The sequence below is a fragment of the Podarcis liolepis genome (genome assembly GCF_965112155.1).
Source record: "Podarcis liolepis genome assembly, chromosome: 7".
Classification (NCBI taxonomy): domain Eukaryota; kingdom Metazoa; phylum Chordata; class Lepidosauria; order Squamata; family Lacertidae; genus Podarcis; species Podarcis liolepis.
In genome coordinates, this window is record NC_139561.1 from 90,013,123 (window position 1) to 90,032,579 (window position 19,457).

The following is a 19,457-nucleotide window of genomic DNA, read 5'->3' on the forward strand; positions in this document are numbered from 1 at the left end:
ATGGTTTATAGGTGGTACATGACACCAGTTAAGCTTCAAAAAATCTACCATTTGCCCGATAATAAATGTTGGAAATGTAATGAGACTGAAGGTACATTCTTTCATCTTTGGTGGACGTGCCCAAGGATTAAGGCATTCTGGGAGATGATCTATAATGAAATGAAAAAGGTATTTAAATACACCTTCCTTAAGAAACCAGAGGCCTTTCTCCTGGGCATGGTCGGCCAATTGGTGTTAAAGAAGGACAGAACTTTCTTTATGTATGCAACAACAGCAGCAAGAATACTCATTGCGAAATATTGGAAGACACAAGATTTACCCACCAGGGAAGAATGGCAGATGAAGTTGATGGATTACATGGAATTGGCAGAAATGACTGGCAGAATCCGAGACCAGGGAGAAGAGTCGGTGGAAGAAGATTGGAAAAAGTTTAAAGACTATCTACAGAAATACTGTAAAATTAATGAATGTTAGAAAGATGTTGGAATGAAGTTATATGGCTTTAGTAGAAATGTTATAAGGAATTAAGTTTAAATAGACTATTAGAGTATTAAAGGGAAAAATAAGGTTAGAATGTGTCAAGACAATTACAGGATAGAAAACAGAGGAAGATGGAAAGGAATTGCTGAAACAATCAATAGAGGTGGGATACAAAAAGGGAGGTGTGAGGAGGTCGTGGAAATTAGTGAAAGAAAGATAAGACATTGAAATTGGATTGTGTTTTAAATGGTTTTTGTTGTGTTGTTTTTGTGATTTTGTGTTCCCCCCCTTCCCCCCTCTTTTGTATTGTATTGTATTGTATTATTGCATGTTTTTTCTTTTGTAGTTTTTTGTGATGTTGTGTTCAATTTGTTGGAAAACTAATAAATATTATTTTAAAAAACAAAAACAAAATTAGAAGGGAGGAGACGTACCCTCCCCCAAAAACCCTCCAGGGAGTAAATAACCTCTAACTTGCAGTGCTTTTCCTGGTGGTATTCAAGGGTACTTAGTACCATTAGCTGAAGCGGCACGAGGAAGGGGGGGGGGGAAACAGTTGAAGGGAACATAATATAAACAAGTCTGCACTCGGAGGTGGAAAGATTATTCGTGTTTTTTGACACATTGAAGATCACAGAGCCAGAGGCAAAGAAGTTTGGAGAGATAAAATCGGATATGGAAATATCATGAGAGGCAGTACTGAGAATTCAGAGTTGCTTTGAAGTTCAGGCCGTGGGAAGCCGTAAAACCAGAAGCAAATTCGGAAGACAATTGGATTTTTTTTTATTTTAGTTTTTAAAATTTCTATTGGATTATGATTTGAATGTTAATTGGATGTTTTTATTGGAAAATTAATAAACGCTCTAACAAAATAAAAAGTAAAAAGGGTACTTAGTACCAGCACCTTCTACCAAAAAACAAAAAACAAAAACCCACATTAAAAGTGCTTAACAACTTAACATTAACAACTTCATGAAGACCCTACAAGTGAAATGTCCTTATTTTCCATAGACAGTTCTGGTTTTACAGAAGCCATCCCAGGTTCTGATTTGATCCCAGAATGTCCCACTTTTCCTTAAAAAGGTAAAGGAACCCCTGACAGTTAAGTCCAGTCGCAGACGACTTTGGGGTTGCAGCGCTCATCTCACTTTACTGGCAGAGGGAGCCGACGTTTGTCTGCTGACAGTTTTTCCAGCATGACTAAGCTGCTTCTGGAGAAACCAGAGCGGCTCACGGAAACGCCGTTTACCTTCCTGCTGGAGTGGTACCTATTTATCTACTTGCACTTTGACGTGCTCTTGAACTGCTAGGTTAGCAGGAGCAGGGACCGAGCAACGGGGGCTCACCCCGTCGTGGGGATTCGAACCGCCGACCTTCTGATCGGCAAGTCCTAGACTCTGTGGTTTAGACCACAGCACCACCTGCGTCCCTCGGACGTCCCTATTTTCATCTGAGGGAATGCTTCATGGGGGGTTCTGGCACCTTTCCCCCCTCTTTTTAAAAAAAGCACTGCGGGCCAATTGGTGTTAAAGAAGGATAGAATTTTCTTTATGTATGCAACAGCAGCAGCAAGATTACTCATCGCGAAATATTGGAAGACACAGGAGCTACCCACACTGGAAGAATGGCAGATGAAGGTCATGGACTACATGGAACTGGCAGAGATGACTGGCAGAATCCGTGACCAGGGAGAAGAGTCGGTGAAGGAAGATTGGAAGAAGTTTAAAGATTACCTGCAGAAGCACTGTAAAATTAAGGAATGTTGAAATGACGTTTGATTGAAAATAAGTGGTGCTGGTAAAGAGATGCTTAAGAAAATGTAAATAGGGATTGATAACTGGAAATGGATATCTATAATAATAGGTTAATATATGGGGTAAGGATGAACGTGAGAGGGTAAGGATTTGCTGAATTTAATATTTGAACTGGAATACAAAGTGGGAGGTGTGAGGAGGTCAAGAAACTAGTGAAGAAAATATAAGATTTGAAAATATTAATCTATCTTTAGTTTTGACTTTTGGCTTTTCTCTTTGTTCTTATTCTTTATTCTTTATTTTTTCTTCTTTCTTCTATTAGCTGTTTTTCTACTGTGTATCTTTTATTTGTTTCGCTTTTGTAGTTTAAATGTTGGAATTTGTTTTTATTGTTTGTGAAACATTAATAAATATCATTTTAAAAAAATAAATAAATAAAGCACTGCGAACCAGGATAGACAAACTGGGTGGGGGGTAAGACCCTTCCTTCAGGGTCTTACAACTGACAGAAAAAGCTCACCCTTTTAGGGTGATGACAGCACCACTGATTCATGACTGAAGCAGGAAAAGTCCAATGCTTTTTTTGGCCACCCTAGAAACAAATATCGCCTTATTTGGGTTACCCATTCAGCTTTCCACACCCTCCAACATTTCTCCGATGAAAATAGGGACGTCTCATTCCATAACGATAATTTTACTAATAATTTTACCCACACATCTTACTGGGTTGCCCCAGCCACTCTGGGCAGCTTCCAACAGATGTAAAAACATAATAAAACATTAAGCATTATTTTTTTAAAAAAACTTCCCTGTACAGGATTGCCTTCAGGCGGTTTAGGGGCCGAATAACTTCATACCCTCCAACATTTCTCCAATGAATATAGGAACATCCTAAGGAAAGCGGGACATTCCGGGATACAAAACAGAAACCAGGATGGCTTCTCTATATCAGTGACGTCCCTGGAAAATAGGGACACTTGGAGGGTCTGGCTTCCCAGACTGCATTTACCCACTCTAGGGGTAAATTATTTCTTTTTCCTTTTATTTCATAAAATTTATATACACTTGATAGTCAGAAAAAACCCCACCCACAAGATTGTTCTAAACCTAGTAATAAGAAGAGTTTATTTTAAAAATAAATCCCAAAGAAGACAGAAAAAGGAAAAAAGGAGGAAAGGATTTCAGATAAATTCCTTTTCTTATTTTTTTTATAAATCTATAAATTCCCCCAATCTAAAATGGTGATATACTGTATATTAATTTGTAAAAAAGTGTGGAAAAGAAGATCGAGGCAGGAGACGGAGGAGCAGAAAGTGCAAACTGACTTCTTAGATGGGTTACAGACAAATTTACCAGTTAGAAATATTATGCAATTCCATGGTGGAAATGACTGGTAGAATCCGAGACCAGGGAGAAGAGTCGGTGGAAGAAGATTGGAAGAAATTTAAAGACTATTTACAGAAGTATTGCAAAATTAATGAATGTTAGAATGATGTTTGATTGAAGTTAAGCGGTTTCTAGCTGTAATAATATAAAAGAATATGGAAAAATTGGATTTCTAAATAGGTAAAAATTTAATGTTATAATATATTAAGATCAAAGATCAGGATAATAAGGAGGGAAATAAATTGCTGAATTAATTAATTGAATTGGAACACAAAAAAGGGAGGTATGAGGAAGTCAGGGAAACAAGGATATGAATGTAAGATATGGAAAGGTTGATTTTTTATTTTCCTTTTTTTCCTTTTTTATGTAAGTGTACTTATTTTTTTTTATTCTGTATTTTTCTTGTGTTTTTATTTTTGTCTTTTACTTTTGTATTTCTTGTTTTTATGTAATTCCTTTTTTCTGAAACTTTAATAAATATTTTATATATATAAAAAGAAATATTATGCAATTACAAATTCTACGAACTCTCATCTTACATAAACGGATTTAATTAACCAGACGAAACAAGCCCTCCCCCCTCTTTATTGTTGCTACGTTTGATCTGGGGGGTTTTTGGTTTGATTGCGTCCCAAAAGTAAAACGCTAAGAATAGTTGCGACTCCCCGCTGTGAACTTAGCCTGCAGCCCCTTGTAGTTCGCCCGGTGTGGAATTACGCAATTGCCACTCGGTTCTATTGTCGGCTGTGCCCGCCTCCTTCTCCATGGATCTGGTTTTGTGGGCACGCCAGGCATGAGGCAGGCTGGCATCTGAGCCCAAGCCCGACCAGGAGCTTTCTTTTGAGTTGGGCAAAGAGGCTGGCATGGAGTTCAGCGCAGCCACGGCCGCCCTTCTGGCTCTCTGCTTCGCCTGCCTGATGATGTTCTTCAAAGGGAGCAGACAGGGCAAGAAGGGGCATCTTCCCCCAGGACCTCGGCCGCTCCCCATCGTGGGCAATCTGCTCCTCTTGGACATGAAGAACACGGTGAAGTCAATGTTGGAGGTAAGGTCAGCCCCTTGGGGGTGGGGGGTGGGGGTCAGCTAAACGCTGCTGCGATCCTTTAGGAAGACACCTGTTTGCAATTGCAATTGCAATTGCAATTGCAATTGCAATTGAGAAGAGGCTAAGGGAGGGGCAAACCTGAGTTCGAATCCTGCTTGCTGGCTTCCCAAAAGAGGCAACTGTCCAGCCCCTGTGGGGCTGGACCAGCCAGGCCCCCTTGGGCCTGATCCACAGTGGCGTAGCGTGGGGGGTGCAGGGGGGGCCCGGCCGCACCGGGCGCAACATCTGGGGGTTAGGGTTAGGGGGCGCAAATCCACGGGTTAGGGGGCGCAAATCCATGGGTTAGGGGGCGCAAATTAATTGCCTTGCCCCGGGTGCTGACAACCCACGCTACGCCACTGCTGATCCAGCAGCCTCTTCTTACATCCCGACGTCCTCTCTGCACCCCGTGGTTCCCTCCCCCCCTTTCTCCCTCTGCCTCCAGCTCAGCCAGCGCTATGGATCTATCTACACCATCTACCTGGGCTCTCAGCCCTTTGTGGTTCTCTGCGGGTACCAAGTGGTGAAGGAAGCCCTGGTGGACCAAGCCGAGGAGTTCAGTGCCCGCGGAGACTTGCCGGTGATTTTCGACTTCACCAGAGGGGATGGTGAGCGTGCCTGCTTCCTCCGCGTGCAGGTGGGGCGGGTGTGTCTGAAGGGGAGGGGTGTGTGCTAATTCCTAAAAAGAGAGGTGCAGGGATGGAGAAGGGGCAGGAAAGGGCGATGAGATTCGAAGGAGGGTCTGAATACCTCTCTTAGAGAAAGCCTCTAATGTTTCTCAGTTTGGGCAAAAACATAGGCGGCATGATCAGAGAGAGGGAGTTGGGCATGTTTAACCTGGAGAAGAGGAGATTGACAGGTGACAGGAACAGGATAGCCTCTTTACACCGAAAGGTTGTCCTGTGCAAGATGGAGGAAGTTTGTTATCTGCTGCAATTATTATTATTATTATTATTATTATTATTATTATTATTATTATTATTTTACTTTTACCCTGCCCATCTGGCCGGGTCTCCCCAGGCACTCTGGGCAGCTTCCAACAGGATATTAAAAACACAATATGGCATTAAACATTAAAAACTTCCCTAAACAGGGCTGCCTTCAGATGTCTTCTTAAAGTCAGATGTCTATCCAGCCCAATCGCCTTCTAAATCCGGCCCGCGGACAGTCCTGGAATCAGCGTGTTTTTGCATGAGTAGAATGTGTCCTTTTATTTAAAATGCATCTCTGGGTTATTTATGGGGCATAGGAATTCATTTATTATTTTTTCAAAATATAGTCCGGCCCCCCACAAGGTCTGATGGACAGTGGACCAGCCCCCTGCTGAAAAAGTTTGCCCACCCCTGTGGTAGACTCTCCTTCCTTGGAGACATTTAACCAAAGGGTGGATGGCCACCTGTTATGTATGATCTAGTTGAGATTCCTGCATTGCAGGGGGTTGGAATGGATGTCCCCTTAGGGTCCCTTCCAACTATAAAAAGGTAAAGGGCCCCTGACCATTAGGTCCAGTCGCAGATGACTCTGGGGTTGCGGCGCTCATCTCGCTTTATTGGCGGAGGGAGCTGGCGTACAGCTTCCGGGTCATGTGGCCAGCAGGACTAAGCCACTTCTGGCGAACCAGAGCAGCACACGGAAACGCCGTTTACCTTCCCGCAGGAGTGGTACCTATTTATCTACTTGCACTTGGACATGCACTTCGAACTGCTAGGTATAGTTCTATATAAAATGAAGGGGGAGGAGGGCAGAGTTTTTGGTTCCTCAGGATGCCCCAATATGTAGTGACGGCAAATAGCTTAGATCAGGGGTGTGTGGTCATCGGACTAAGAGGACTAGAGAAGAAGAAGAAGAGTTTGGATTTGATACCCCGCCTTTCACTCCCCTTCAGGAGTCTCAAAACGGCTCACAATCTCCTTTCCCTTCCTCCCCCACAACAAACACTCTGTGAGGTGAGTGGGGCTGAGAGACTTCAGAGAAGTGTGACTGGCCCAAGGTCACCCAGCAGCTGCAGGTGGAGGAGCGGAGACGCGAACCCGGTTCCCCAGATTACGAGACTACCGCTCTTAACCACTACACCACACTGGCTCTCAATTTCTAGCCTATTCCCCTAAATTTCCCCCTGGTGCCTCCTTCCCAAAGCCCGGGAAGCTTCTGCCCAGTTTAGGGAGGGCGGAACGAGGCTCTGATGTGTCCAGAATCCATCCTGCCATCTTCCCAAATCCCACCCGGCTTTTGGACGGAGGCATCAGGTCTCCAGCATCCTGCCAGAGCCCTGGCACCTTCTTTACAAAGCCCAGGACGCTTCTGCCCAGCTTAGAGAGCGAGGCATGATCCTCAAGTGTGAGACGTCAGGACGTCACAACATCACACGCAGGACATCTCACGCCCCTCGCAAGCTAGCGCTTAAATGTTCCCCTATGAAAAATTACACCGCGTGCCACTGGCTTAGATGACTTCAGAAAAGGAATGGAGAAATTCAAGGTGGTGGAGAGGAGGCGTGATTGTGGCGACTCAGTGGCACCTCCATGTGTAGAGGCAGTCTACCTCTGCATGACATTTGCTTTGGAGAGCAACAGTGGGAGTGAGCTGTTGGCTTTGTGTGCTGCCTGAGGGCATCCTGGAGGCACCTGCTGGGCTGGATGGGCTCACCTTGTCTAATAATAATAATAATAATAATAATAATAATAATAATAATAATAATAATGGATCTGCTTCTGCAGCCCTGGTACCATAGCTGTCAACCTTCCCTTATTTCGCGGGAAATTCCCTTATTCCAGCGCCGTTTCCTGCTGCTTCCTCCTGCTATCCTGGATTGTTAGATATCCTGTAGACTGTCCCTGGGACAGGTGAGGCTGCTGATCGCTTATTTTCAAGGCTGCTGATCCCTTATTTTCAAATCTGAAAGTTGACAGCTATGCCTGGCACTGCCCACACTCTTAAGGGCTCCAGCCATTGCTCTCTCTTTGAGCGATGTCTCTAGCCAATGTCTTCTCTCCTCCCCGTCCATAGGGATTTCCTTGTCTCAAGGGGAGAAATGGAAGGTCTTGCGCCGTTTTACGATACACACGCTGCGCAATTTTGGGATGGGGAAGCGCAGCATTGAGGAACGGATCCAGGAGGAGGCCCAGTACCTGGTGCAAGAGCTGGCAAAGACCAAAGGTGCGTTTGCCGTTCCTTGGGGCAGGTGGGGTTGGGTGGGGCCACACACACCTGCGAAGTTCTGGCCTTTCCACCTGTCCCTTTTCCAGGAGAGCCCTCTGACCTCACCCTCACCCTCGGCCACGCCGTCTCCAACGTCATCTGCTCCATCGTTTTCGGGGACCGGTTTGACTATGAGGACAAGAAATTCCTGACTTTGGTCGGGCTGATGAACGACAACTTCCGCATCTTCAGCTCGCCTTGTGCCCAGGTGAGTCCCGATCTCTTGGGAAGGCAGAAAGCCAGACGAGCCTGGCAGCTGGATCAGGCCCAAGGGGGTCTCCTCTAGCCCGGCGTCCCCACAGTGGCCAGCTGGGTGCACCGAGGGGAAGAAGTCCACAAGCAGGACTTGAGTGCGAGAGCATCATGTTCTCCACTTGCAATATCCAGATAGTGGCATTCAGAGGCAGACAGAGGAGGGTTAACATAGCCATTATGGCAAGGAACCCTTGATTGAAGTTGAATCCTGACAAGACAGAAGTACTGTTTTGGGGGGACAGGGGGCGGGCTGGTGTGGAGGACTCCTTGGTCCTGAATGGGGTAACTGTGCCCCTGAAGGACCAGGTGTGCAGCCTGGGAGTCATTCTGGACTCACAGCTGTCCATGGAGGCACAGGTCAATTCTGTATCCAGGGCAGCTGTCTACCAACTCCACCTGGTACGCAGGATAAGACTCTACCTGCCCGCGGACTGTCTCGCCAGAGTGGTGCATGCTCTAGTTATCTCCCGCTTGGACTACTGCAATGCGCTCTACGTGGGGCTACCTTTGAAGGTGACTCGGAAACTACAACTAATCCAGAATGCGGCAGCTAGACTGGTGACTGGGGGCGGCCGCCGAGAACACATAACACCGGTCTTGAAAGACCTACATTGGCTCCCAGTACGTTTCCGAGCACAATTCAAAGTGCTGGTGTTGACCTTTAAAGCCCTAAACGGCTTCGGCCCAGTATACCTGAAGGAGCGTCTCCACCCCCATCGTTCTGCCCGGACACTGAGGTCCAGCGCCAAGGGCCTTCTGGCGGTTCCCTCATTGCGAGAAGCAAAGCTACAGGGAACCAGGCAGAGGGCCTTTTCGGTAGTGGCGCCCGCCCTGTGGAACGCCCTCCCATCAGATGTCAAAATGATAAACAACTACCTGACATTCAGAAGACATCTTAAGGCAGCCCTGTTCAGGGAAGTTTTTAATGTATGATATTTTAGTGTTTTTTGGTTTCTATGGAAGCCGCCCAGAGTGTCTGGGGAAACCCAGCCAGATGGGCGGGGTACAAATAATATATTATTATTATTATTATTATCATTATTATTATTATTGATATTTCTTCTTCCTTTCTTCCTTTCTTCCTTTCTTCCTTTCTTCCTTTCTTCCTTTCTTCCTTTCTTCCTTTCTTCCTTTCTTCCTTTCTTTGGCGATCACTCGTAGCCAAGTATACACACCAGTGAATCTTGATATCTGGTTCTGTTTATCATAAATATTCAAAGCTTGCAGTGCAGAACCTTGTGTATTTTCTCAGCAAAGTGGAAGCAAGTCTCTTCTGAAGGAATGGTGTTTCTCGGTTCATTCATTCATTTCTCAAAAACATCTCTGCTTCCCCATTTTGACATGCCTGGGGATTTTGTTTTTAAGCTGGATTGTGGAAGGGTGACTCTCCCGGAAACACTTGCCCTCTCGCACAAGCAAGTACTTGCAGGGTCGGGGCCTTGCATCTTTTGTCTTCTCCTCCCTCCCTAGTTGTACAACACTTTCCCCCACATCCTGCGCTACCTGCCCGGACCTCACAAGCAACTTTTCGCCAACTTTGAGAAGTTGCGCCTCTTCATTCTGGAGATGGTCAAGGAGCACCAGGCAACCTTCGACCCCAGCTGCCCTCGCGACTTCATCGATAGCTTCCTGGTCAAAATGCAAGAGGTGAGCCCAGGTGTTGCTCCCGTCCCTTGTCTACGTGCTTCTTCTCACCTGGGGCCGGCAGGAAAAGGGCAGAGGGGGCGTTCCTGGCTGCGGGCATCAGGGCAGCTTCCTGGCAGCTTCATCAAGGGCGAGGGTGTGTTCTGCCATGGACAATGGAGGCCTTGCCCTGCTGCCTGTTTGCTCACCTTGGAGATAATCTCCCCGTCTTTTGGTGGAGGCCAAGACAGGGGCGGGTGTGGGGTAACCTGAGCCCCGTCCCAGGTAAGCCCTGGATTTGGGACATGTCCAAAAAGGGGTGTTTTTGTGTGTTGTGCAGCACCATTTGCAAAGCTCAGGTGCCACACCTGCCCTGAAATCCCTCTCTTGCGAAGGACGAACAACAAGTTGGATCAATGCAATATCCAAGAGATGCAAATCTCCAAAGAAAATAAACCCTTAATGATCCGTGAAAAGCGTATTAAGGCTGCAAAGATTAAAAGCCAACAAACAAGAACATAAGAAGAGCCTGGCTCCTTTAGCCCAGACTTCTTTAGCAGACGCCCGAAAGGGGAGCCCCCAAGCAGGATCCGACCACAAGAGCCTCTCCCCTCCTGGGGTCTCCAGCAACTGAGATTCTTAAGCTTTGCTGCCTCCAACTGTGGAAGCAGAGCAGAGACGTCCTGGCCAGGAGCCACTCACAGCCCTCTCTTCCTCCATGAATTGGTCCAGTCCTCTTTTAATGCCACGCAAGTTGCTGGCCATCATTGCCTCCTATGGCAGGCAGTTCCACAGTTCAGCTGTGCGCCGCAACCTCTGCAAACTATCGCTTCAGAGGAATGTGTGTAACTCAGAAAGCCTTAGACAAACTGAGATCATAGAATCATAGAATCATAGAATCATAGAGTTGGAAGAGACCACAAGGGCCATCGAGTCCAACCCTCTGCCAAGCAGGAAACACCATCAGAGCACTCCTGACATATGGTTGTCAAGCCTCTGCTTAAAGACCTCCAAAGGAGGAGACTCCACCACACTCCTTGGCAGCAAATTCCACTGTCAAACAGCTCTTACTGTCAGGAAGTTCTTCCTAATGTTTAGGTGGAATCTTCTTTCTTGTAGTTTGGATCCATTGCTCCGTGTCCGCTTCTCTGGAGCAGCAGAAAACAACCTTTCTCCCTCCTCTATGTAACATCCTTTTATATATTTGAACATGGCTATCATATCACCCCTTAACCTCCTCTTCTCCAGGCTAAACATGCCCAGCTCCCTTAGCCGTTCCTCATAAGGCATCGTTTCCAGTCCTTTGACCATTTTGGTTGCCCTCCTCTGGACACGTTCCAGTTTGTCAGTGTCCTTCTTGAATTGTGGTGCCCAGAACTGGACACAGTACTCCAGGTGAGGTCTGACCAGAGCAGAATACAGTGGCACTATTACTTCCCTTGATCTAGATGCTATACTCCTATTGATGCAGCCCAGAATTGCATTGGCTTTTTTAGCTGCCGCGTCACACTGTTGGCTCATGTCAAGTTTGTGGTCAACCAAGACTCCTAGATCCTTTTCACATGTACTGCTCACAGTACTCCAGGTGAGGAGGGCAACCAAAATGGTCAAAGGCCTGGAAACGATGCCTTATGAGGAACGGCTAAGGGAGCTGGGCATGTTTAGCCTGGAGAAGAGGAGGTTAAGGGGTGATATGATAGCCATGTTCAAATATATAAAAGGATGTCACATAGGAGTTTCCTGCCATGGAGGAGGAAACACCTCCAGGGTCCAAAGCCCGGACGATTATATTTCACAGGAAATACGTGCAAGTCTAGCAGGGCGAGGTCCCAACTCGATTGGTGAAGTCACAGAGAGCTGAAAAACACCCCACGCCTTGTCTCTTTGTGTAAGACTCATGCCCCGGGCATCTCCACCTCTCTCCGCAGGAAAAGAAGGACCCCCTCAGCCACTTCCACACCAACACGCTTGTCATGACCACCCACAACCTTTTCTTTGGGGGAACAGAGTCCGTCAGCACCACCCTTCGCTATGGGATCCTCATCCTCATGAAGCACCCGGAGGTCGCAGGTGAGCTGGGAAGGTCCCACGGTTGCGTTGATGTCCATTGACCATGTTCACACCCCACCTTCTTTCAAGGTGGATGAGCACACGGTTGTCTTCCTCCCCAATTTATCCTCACAACAACTCTGTGAGGTAGGCTAGTGTGCTGGGTCCAGGGGTAACCCGTGAAACACGGTCCAGGACCGGTCCAAAATCCAAAGGTTCCGCCAGGAGTCAGTCCGACAGGGCCAAGGCAGGAAACCAGGCAAGGACAGGTACAGGAACTCAGGTAGGATCTAGCATACAGCAATGTTAACCTGTGGCGGGGTCCAACACCCTTTTATCTTTGTCGGGGTAACGGCTGGTCCTGATCCCCCAGTGACTCGCCTCCCTGTTTCGCCCAAAGGCGAACACTCCTCCTGCGAGTACAGTGGTACCTCAGGTTACATACACTTCAGGTTACAGATGCTTCGGGTTAGACTCCACTAACCCAGAAATATTACCTCGGATTAAGAACTTTGCTTCAGGATGAGAACAGAAATTGTTCTCTGGTGGCGCGGCGGCAGCAGGAGGCCCCATTAGCTAAAGTGGTGTTTCAGTTTAAGAACAGTTTTAGGTTAAGAACGGACCTCCAGAACGAATTAAGTACTTAACCCGAGGTACCACTGTACTCAGGGTCTCTCCTTCTCTCAGACCTCAGTCTCTGCAGCTCGGGGGAGACATCAGTGGGTTACTAGACCCAGGGGCCACCTCAGCCTCCCCTGACCCAACCGGTAGTGGAGCAGCTGTAAGTGATGGCCCAGCTGAAGGCAACGAGGGAATCCCCACATCTGGAGCCAGGGCAGGCTCAGGCCCCTGGCTCGGCCCAGCTGGTGTTTGTTGCAGGGCAACCTGTGCAGACTGGGACTCTTCAGGATCAGGCCCCAGACTTGGTTTAGGTGATGCCTGAGGGAAAGGATCCGGTGCAGACTGAGTCTCCTCTGGTTCCGAGTCCGAGCCCAAGGCCATCACAGCTAGGCTGAGAGGCGGTGACTGGCAGCCAAGATCACCCAGGGAAGGGGTGGGATATTGAACCTTGGTCTCTCAAAGGTCCTAGTCCAACACTTGAACCATTATGCCACGCTACCTATCACATGCCACACGCATGATGCTGATAATATACATACACATAAGCCTAACTCGACACGCACACAGTGTTAGGTTTTCTAAGATCTCAAGTGCTGTATGGAAGTGAGAGCTGGACCCTAAAGAAGGCTGATCACCGAAGAATGGATGCTTTTGAATTCTGGTGCTGGAGGAGACTCTTGAGAGTCCCATGGACTGCAAGAAGATCCAACCTCTCCATTCTGAAGGAAATCAGCCCTGAGTGCTCCCTGGAAGGACAGATCCTGAAGCTGAGGCTCCAATACTTTGTCCACCTCATGAGAAGAGAAGACTCCCTGGAAAAGACCCTGATGTTGGGAAAGATTGAGGGCACAAGGAGAAGGGGACGACAGAGGACGAGATGGTTGGACAGTGTTCTCGAAGCTACCAGCATGAGTTTGACGAAACTGCGGGAGGCAGCGGAAGACAGGAGTGCCTGGCGTGCTCTGGTCCAGGGGGTCACGAAGAGTCGGACACCATAATTCAAAAGCATCAATTCTTTGGCGATCAGCCTTCTTTATGGTCCAGCTCTCACTTCCATACATCACTACTGGGAAGACCATGGCTTTAACTATACGGACCTTTGTTGGCAGGGTGATGTCTCTGCTTTTTAAGATGCTGTCTAGGTTTGTCATTGCTTTTCTCCCAAGAAGCAGGCGTCTTTTAATTTTGTGAGTGCTGTCACCATCTGCAGTGATCATGGAGCCCAAGAAAGTAAAATCTCTCACTGCCTCCATTTCTTCCCCTTCTATTTGCCAGGAGGTGATGGGCCCAGTGGCCATGATCTTTGTTTTTTTGATGTTGAGCTTCAGACCATATTTTGCGCTCTCCTCTTTCACCTTCATTAAAAGGTTCTTTAATTCCTCCTCACTTTCTGCCATCAAGGTTGTGTCATCTGCATATCTGAGGTTATTGATATTTCTTCCGGCGATCTTAATTCCGGCTTGGGATTCATCCAGCCCAGCCTTTCGCATGATGAATTCTGCATATAAGTTAAATAAGCAGGGAGGCAATATACAGCCTTGCCGCACTCCTTTCCCAATTTTGAACCGATCAGTTGTTCCATATCCAGTTCTAACTGTAGCTTCTTGTCCCACATAGAGATTTCTCAGGAGACAGATGAGGTGATCAGGCACTCCCATTTCTTTAAGAACTTGCCATAGTTTGCTGTGGTCGACACAGTCAATGGCTTTTGCATAGTCAATGAAGCAGAAGTAGACGTCTTTCTGGAACTCTCTAGCTTTCTCCATAATCCAGCGCATGTTTGCAATTTGGTCTCTGGTTCCTCTGCCCCTTCTAAATCCAGCTTGCACTTCTGGGAGTTCTCGGTCCACATACTGCTTAAGCCTGCCTTGTAGAATTTTAAGCATAACCTTGCTAGCGTGTGAAATGAGTGCAATTGTGCGGTAGTTGGAGTATTCTTTGGCACTGCCCTTCTTTGGGATTGGGATGTAGACTGATCTTCTCCAATCCTCTGGCCGCTGCTGAGTTTTCCAAATTTGCTGGCATATTGAGTGTAGCACCTTAACAGCCATCATCTTTTAAAATTTTAAATAGTTCAGCTGGAATATCATCACTTCCACTGGCCTTGTTATTAGCAGTGCTTTCTAAAGCAGCTTACAAGCAATAAATAGCAGGAACACGACAGGACATAATAGAACATCACAAATACAGCATAAATCATATAAAATAATGAACAAACCGTTGGTGAAACAGTTGCTATCTTAACAAAGGGGAGGTATTGGGTTGTTTTCATTTTCATTATGTATTTCGTGTTTTTATATTGTGATTTTATCCTGTGGACCTCCCTGAGACCTGTAGGTAGAGGGCAGTATACAAATGAAATTGATGATAATGATAATGATGATAATATTAACAACAATAATGAGGTTGATGATGCAACAGTAGAGCTAGGGAAGCTTCAGGTAAGTTGGCAGTGGCAGCCCCAATTGAGTCTTCAGTTTTATGAATCATAGAATCATAGAATCCTAGAGTTGGAAGAGACCACAAGGGCCATCAAGTCCAACCCCCTGCCAAGCAGGAAACACCATCAGAGCACTCCTGACATATGGTTGTCAAGCCTCTGCTTAAAGACCTCCAAAGGAGGAGACTCCACCACACTCCTTGGCAGCAAATTCCACTGTCAAACAGCTCTTACTGTCAGGAAGTTCTTCCTAATGTTTAGGTGGAATCTTCTTTCTTGTAGTTTGGATCCATTGCTCTGTGTCCGCTTCTCTGGAGCAGCAGAAAACAACCTTTCTCCCTCCTCTATGTGACATCCTTTTATATATTTGAACATGGCTATCATATCACCCCTTAACCTCCTCTTCTCCAGGCTAAACATGCCCAGCTCCCTTAGCCGTTCCTCATCAGGCATCGTTTCCAGGCCTTTGACCATTTTGGTTGCCCTCCTCTGGACATGTTCTAGTTTGTCAGTGTCCTTCTTGAACTGTGGTGCCCAGAACTGGACACAGTACTCCAGGTGAGGTCTGACCAGAGCAGAATACAGTGGCACTCTTACTTCCCTTGATCTTGATGCTATACTCCTATTGATGCAGCCCAGAATTGCATTGGCTTTTTTAGCTGCTGCGTTAAGCTTTACTGTTAAGCTTTACTGTTTTACAGCTTTACTGTTTTACTGTTTTAAGCTTTACTGTTTTACTGTTTTAAGCTTTACTGTTTTACAGCTTGGTTTTAGTGTTACTTTTGCTAATGCCATTGCCTTCATCACAACTCAACGGTTTATGGCTTAACATTTCACTGCCAATTCCAGATGCGCAAATTATAAATATATTATTATTATTATTATTATTATTATTATGATGATGATGATGTCCGCAGCCAAGGTCCAAGAAGAGATCAGCAAGGTCATTGGTCCTCACCGCAACCCATCGACTGAGGACCGGGCGAAGATGCCATACACGGACGCCGTGATCCACGAGATCCAGAGATTCGTTGATCTCATCCCCCTGGGTGTCCCCCACGCTGTGACCAAGGACACTCACTTCCGTGGCTTTGTGCTCCCAAAGGTGCTTGCGAATAAAAAAAATCCCCCCTTCCCAAGGGATGGGAAGTTTATCTTTGGGCTGCTGATGGTGGGATGGGGAACAAATGCTTTCTGATTGGTTCTGGCTGTGTTCACGCAAAGTCTGACATCCTTCTGTTCCTGTCTCAGGTCACGGTTGTGGCTTGGAGATGGTTATGCATGGAGCTGCTGTTTCATGAGAGGATGAGGAGAAACCCCCCCTTTCTAAAGAAAGTGCTCTCGTTTTGAACTCTGTTTCCCATCTTGAGTAGGGTGAAATTCTGAGTCTTTGTGCCACTCCAGGGTAGCTCCTGGAGAGAAAGACCTCTCCTCTAGAGAAAGGCGGTGGAGAACTCTGGTAGCAGCTATCTTATCTTTAAAAGACATCTGAAGGCAGCCCTGTTTAGGGAAGTTTTTAAGAATTAATGCTGTACTGTTTTTAACATTTGATTGGGAGCTGCCTAGCGTGGCTGGGGAAACTCAGCCAGATGGGCGGGGTATAAATAATACCGTAAATTAAGAACGTAAGAACAGGCTGGTTGGATCAGCATTACCCTCCAACATTTCTCTGATGAAAATAGGGACGTCCCATTCCATACTGATAATTTTACTATTTATACTCCAAGCATCTGATTGGGTTGCCCCAGATATAAAAACATAAAGCATGAAACATTTAAAAAACTTCCCTATACAGGATTGCCTTCAGATGGCTTGGGGGTTGGATAACTCCATACCTTCCGACGGAAATAGGGACATCCTAAGGAAAAGTGGGACATTCCGGGATCAAATCAGAAACTGGGATGGCCTCTCTAAATCAGGGACGTCCCTAGAAAATAGGGACACTTGGAGGGTCTGGATCAGGCCAGTGGCTCTCACAGTGGCTACCAGGTGTCTGATATGGGAAAACCAGCAACGGATTTTCAGAAGCATTTTCCAGCTCTGTAGTCCTTTTCAGGGGAGGCGACCAGAGCAGCAGTCAAAGTGGTATGAGGGTGCTCTCAGCGCCTGGCGTGGCCCTACAAGGATGGGAGCCCACATTCTGGGGCGTTTCTGGCCTCGCCAACTTGCTTCTCCCCTTTCCCCCCAACAGGGCACCAACATCATGCCTCTTCTTCACTCTGTCCACAAAGATCCCACCCAGTTCAAGAACCCGGAAGCTTTTGACCCTACCCACTTCCTGGACGAGAAAGGTGGCTTCCGCCGAAGCGATGCCTTCATGCCCTTTTCTGCTGGTGAGTTCCTAGTCGGGGGGTGGGGTGGGGGGTTTGCAAGATAGGCAGTGGGGAGCGGGGAGGTGTAAGGTATTGTCCCCCTGGATTGTGTTGTAGACCAAAACTGCCCTTTCCCCCTTATGGGGTATCCAAGAGCCCGTTAGAATTCCTGCTCCGTGATGGCTGGCTTCAGGAGCTGCTCACCGCTGTGGCACCCACCATTTTGCCTCACTGGAAGTCCCCATATGATGTGTCTTGTGCCGTTGAACCCATCACGCAACATTCATTACCTACTAATAAATCTACAACACTTCAAATATAAATCCGGGGACATTAAATGAAATCCGGGGACATTCCGGGGACAGATTTTGTCTGGGGACAGATTTGTAAATCCGGGGACTGTCCCTGGGAAACGGGGACGTCTGGTAACCATACTCCAACATTTCTCTAATGAAAGTAGGGACGTCCCATTCCATAATGATAATCTCACTATTTATACCCCACACATCTTACTGGGTTGCCCCAGCCACCCTGGGCGGCATCACAACAACTTTCTAGTGCTGCCAAAACAGGGTGAAATCTGGAAGAGAAGGGTGAGTCCGTTTAATCCGAGAAGAGGTATTACCTTGAGCAATTAGGGTTGAGCAACAGAATCTTCTGGGCCAAGAAATGCCATATGGGCCTATTGTTAAAGATTAATGAAATCCAGGGACATTCTGGAGATGGAATTTGTCCAGGGACATATTTGTAAATCCGGGGACTGTCCCATAGGCGCCGACTCCATGGGGCCTGAGGGGGCCCGAGCCCCCTCAAAAATTCGTTTGGGGGGGCTCTGCCCCCCAATAATTTAAGAAAATTATTAGGCACCTTGCCAAAAACCGCGCAGGGGACTCCGGCGCGCGCCTCCCAAAGTGACCGGGAGCTCCTGAGAAGGGGCGGGCAGGTCGGACAGTCAGAGGAAGACCCCCAGCGGCGGGACTTTAGAAAGGAATGGAGCCGCGGGGCCGAGGAACGGCGTATTTGTCGCCGGCGAGGGACCGGGGTGAGGGGAGAATGGAGGGGACGGGAGTTCCCGCCGCCGGAGCGGGGCTTTTTTTCTGGGTTCGGCTAAGGTGACGTTGGTAGGAGGGGGTGGCCGCCTCCCGGCGCGAAGCCTGGGGAGGGCAGGCCGGTTCTTGCATGCAAAAGCACCACTGCCATCCTGCCGCCAGTATGGACCCCGGTATGGGCCCCCCCAATATTTTTTATAAGTCGGCGCCCCTGGACTGTCCCCAGAAAACGGGGACGTCTGGTAACCATACGCTAGAGAGCAGTTTATGTATAGAAATTTAGATGCTGAAACTCTGGCTCATGAATGCAAAGCCTCGAAGGAACCGCTGACCGGTTTGTTTGTTTTCTCCCCTCAGGGAAACGCTTGTGCCTGGGTGAAGGTTTGGCACGCATGGAGCTGTTCCTGTATCTCACCAAACTCCTCCAGCGCTTCACCTTCCAGCCCACCTGCCCCCGCGAGGAGCTGGACATCTCGCCAATGTCCAGCGGCACAGGGAACGTCCCTCGCCCCTACAGATGCCGCATTGTCCCCCGCTGAGCTGCCCCTCTTGCCGCTTGCCCCACATTCTCCCCAGAACAGCCTTCCCCGGCGGGGTGAGGCTCTCCCAGTGTTTCTGGGGGCGCCACCTTGGGGAAGGCACGGCCCTCCTTGCCAACCGTAGCCCAGATGGCTTTCTTTACCTATAGCTGGAAGCTGGCTGGATCTTTTGCAGGGGGAGGGAGAATTGGGCATTTTCTTAGCACAATGCAAGATGCAGAAGGGGGTGTAGTTCTGAATGTGCCCACCCCCATGCAGGAAAAGAGAGACTTGGACTAGATGCTCCATTGACCTGACTCAGTGGCAGGCAGTTCCAGGGGTGCCTATGCAGCTTTGCATGCCTGAGGTGGGGCAGGCACAAGTCGGGGTGCGGGCGGCTTTCATTTTCAAAATGGTGGGGTTAATCTGGTGCAGGCCCGCATTACACACCCCAGCTTGCCAGGGGCTCACCCAGGCAGCGACATTTTAAAGGGACCTTGCCAATCTTGAGAAAAGCACCCCAAAACACTCTGTAACGTGACAACGGCTCCCGGGACCCTCTGCCCAAATACTGCTTCGGGGTACGCATTCCCAGTGGCGTAGCGTGGGTTGTCAGCACCCGGGGCAAGGCAAGTAATTTGCGCCCCCTAACCCCTCGATTTGCGCCCCCTAACCCATGGATTTGCGCAC

The 19,457-nt window shown here is 47.8% G+C and overlaps 1 protein-coding gene across 1 annotated transcript; it reads left to right on the forward strand.

Moving 5' to 3' along the window:
* Positions 1 to 4,325: 4,325 nt before the first annotated feature.
* Positions 4,326 to 19,376, forward strand: LOC310712843 (cytochrome P450 2F5-like). Its single transcript, XM_083516253.1, has 9 exons — positions 4,326 to 4,663; positions 5,148 to 5,310; positions 7,709 to 7,858; positions 7,948 to 8,108; positions 9,626 to 9,802; positions 11,707 to 11,848; positions 15,806 to 15,993; positions 17,080 to 17,221; positions 18,607 to 19,376. Exons 1-9 carry the CDS (start codon positions 4,484 to 4,486, stop codon positions 18,786 to 18,788), a joined length of 1,485 nt encoding a protein of 494 aa, XP_083372379.1. The 5' UTR covers positions 4,326 to 4,483; the 3' UTR covers positions 18,789 to 19,376.
* Positions 19,377 to 19,457: the final 81 nt, after the last annotated feature.

What these genes read in the sequence shown, in the direction of transcription:
- LOC310712843 (XM_083516253.1), top strand. Translation starts at nt 4,484, where the DNA reads ATGGAGTTCAGCGCAGCCACGGCCGCCCTTCTGGCTCTCTGCTTCGCC. An exon ending in AGAGCTGGCAAAGACCAAAG is followed by an intron (nt 7,859 to 7,947) that starts GTGCGTTTGCCG and finishes TCCCTTTTCCAG; the next exon opens with GAGAGCCCTCTGACCTCACC. An exon ending in CTTCATGCCCTTTTCTGCTG is followed by an intron (nt 17,222 to 18,606) that starts GTGAGTTCCTAG and finishes TTCTCCCCTCAG; the next exon opens with GGAAACGCTTGTGCCTGGGT.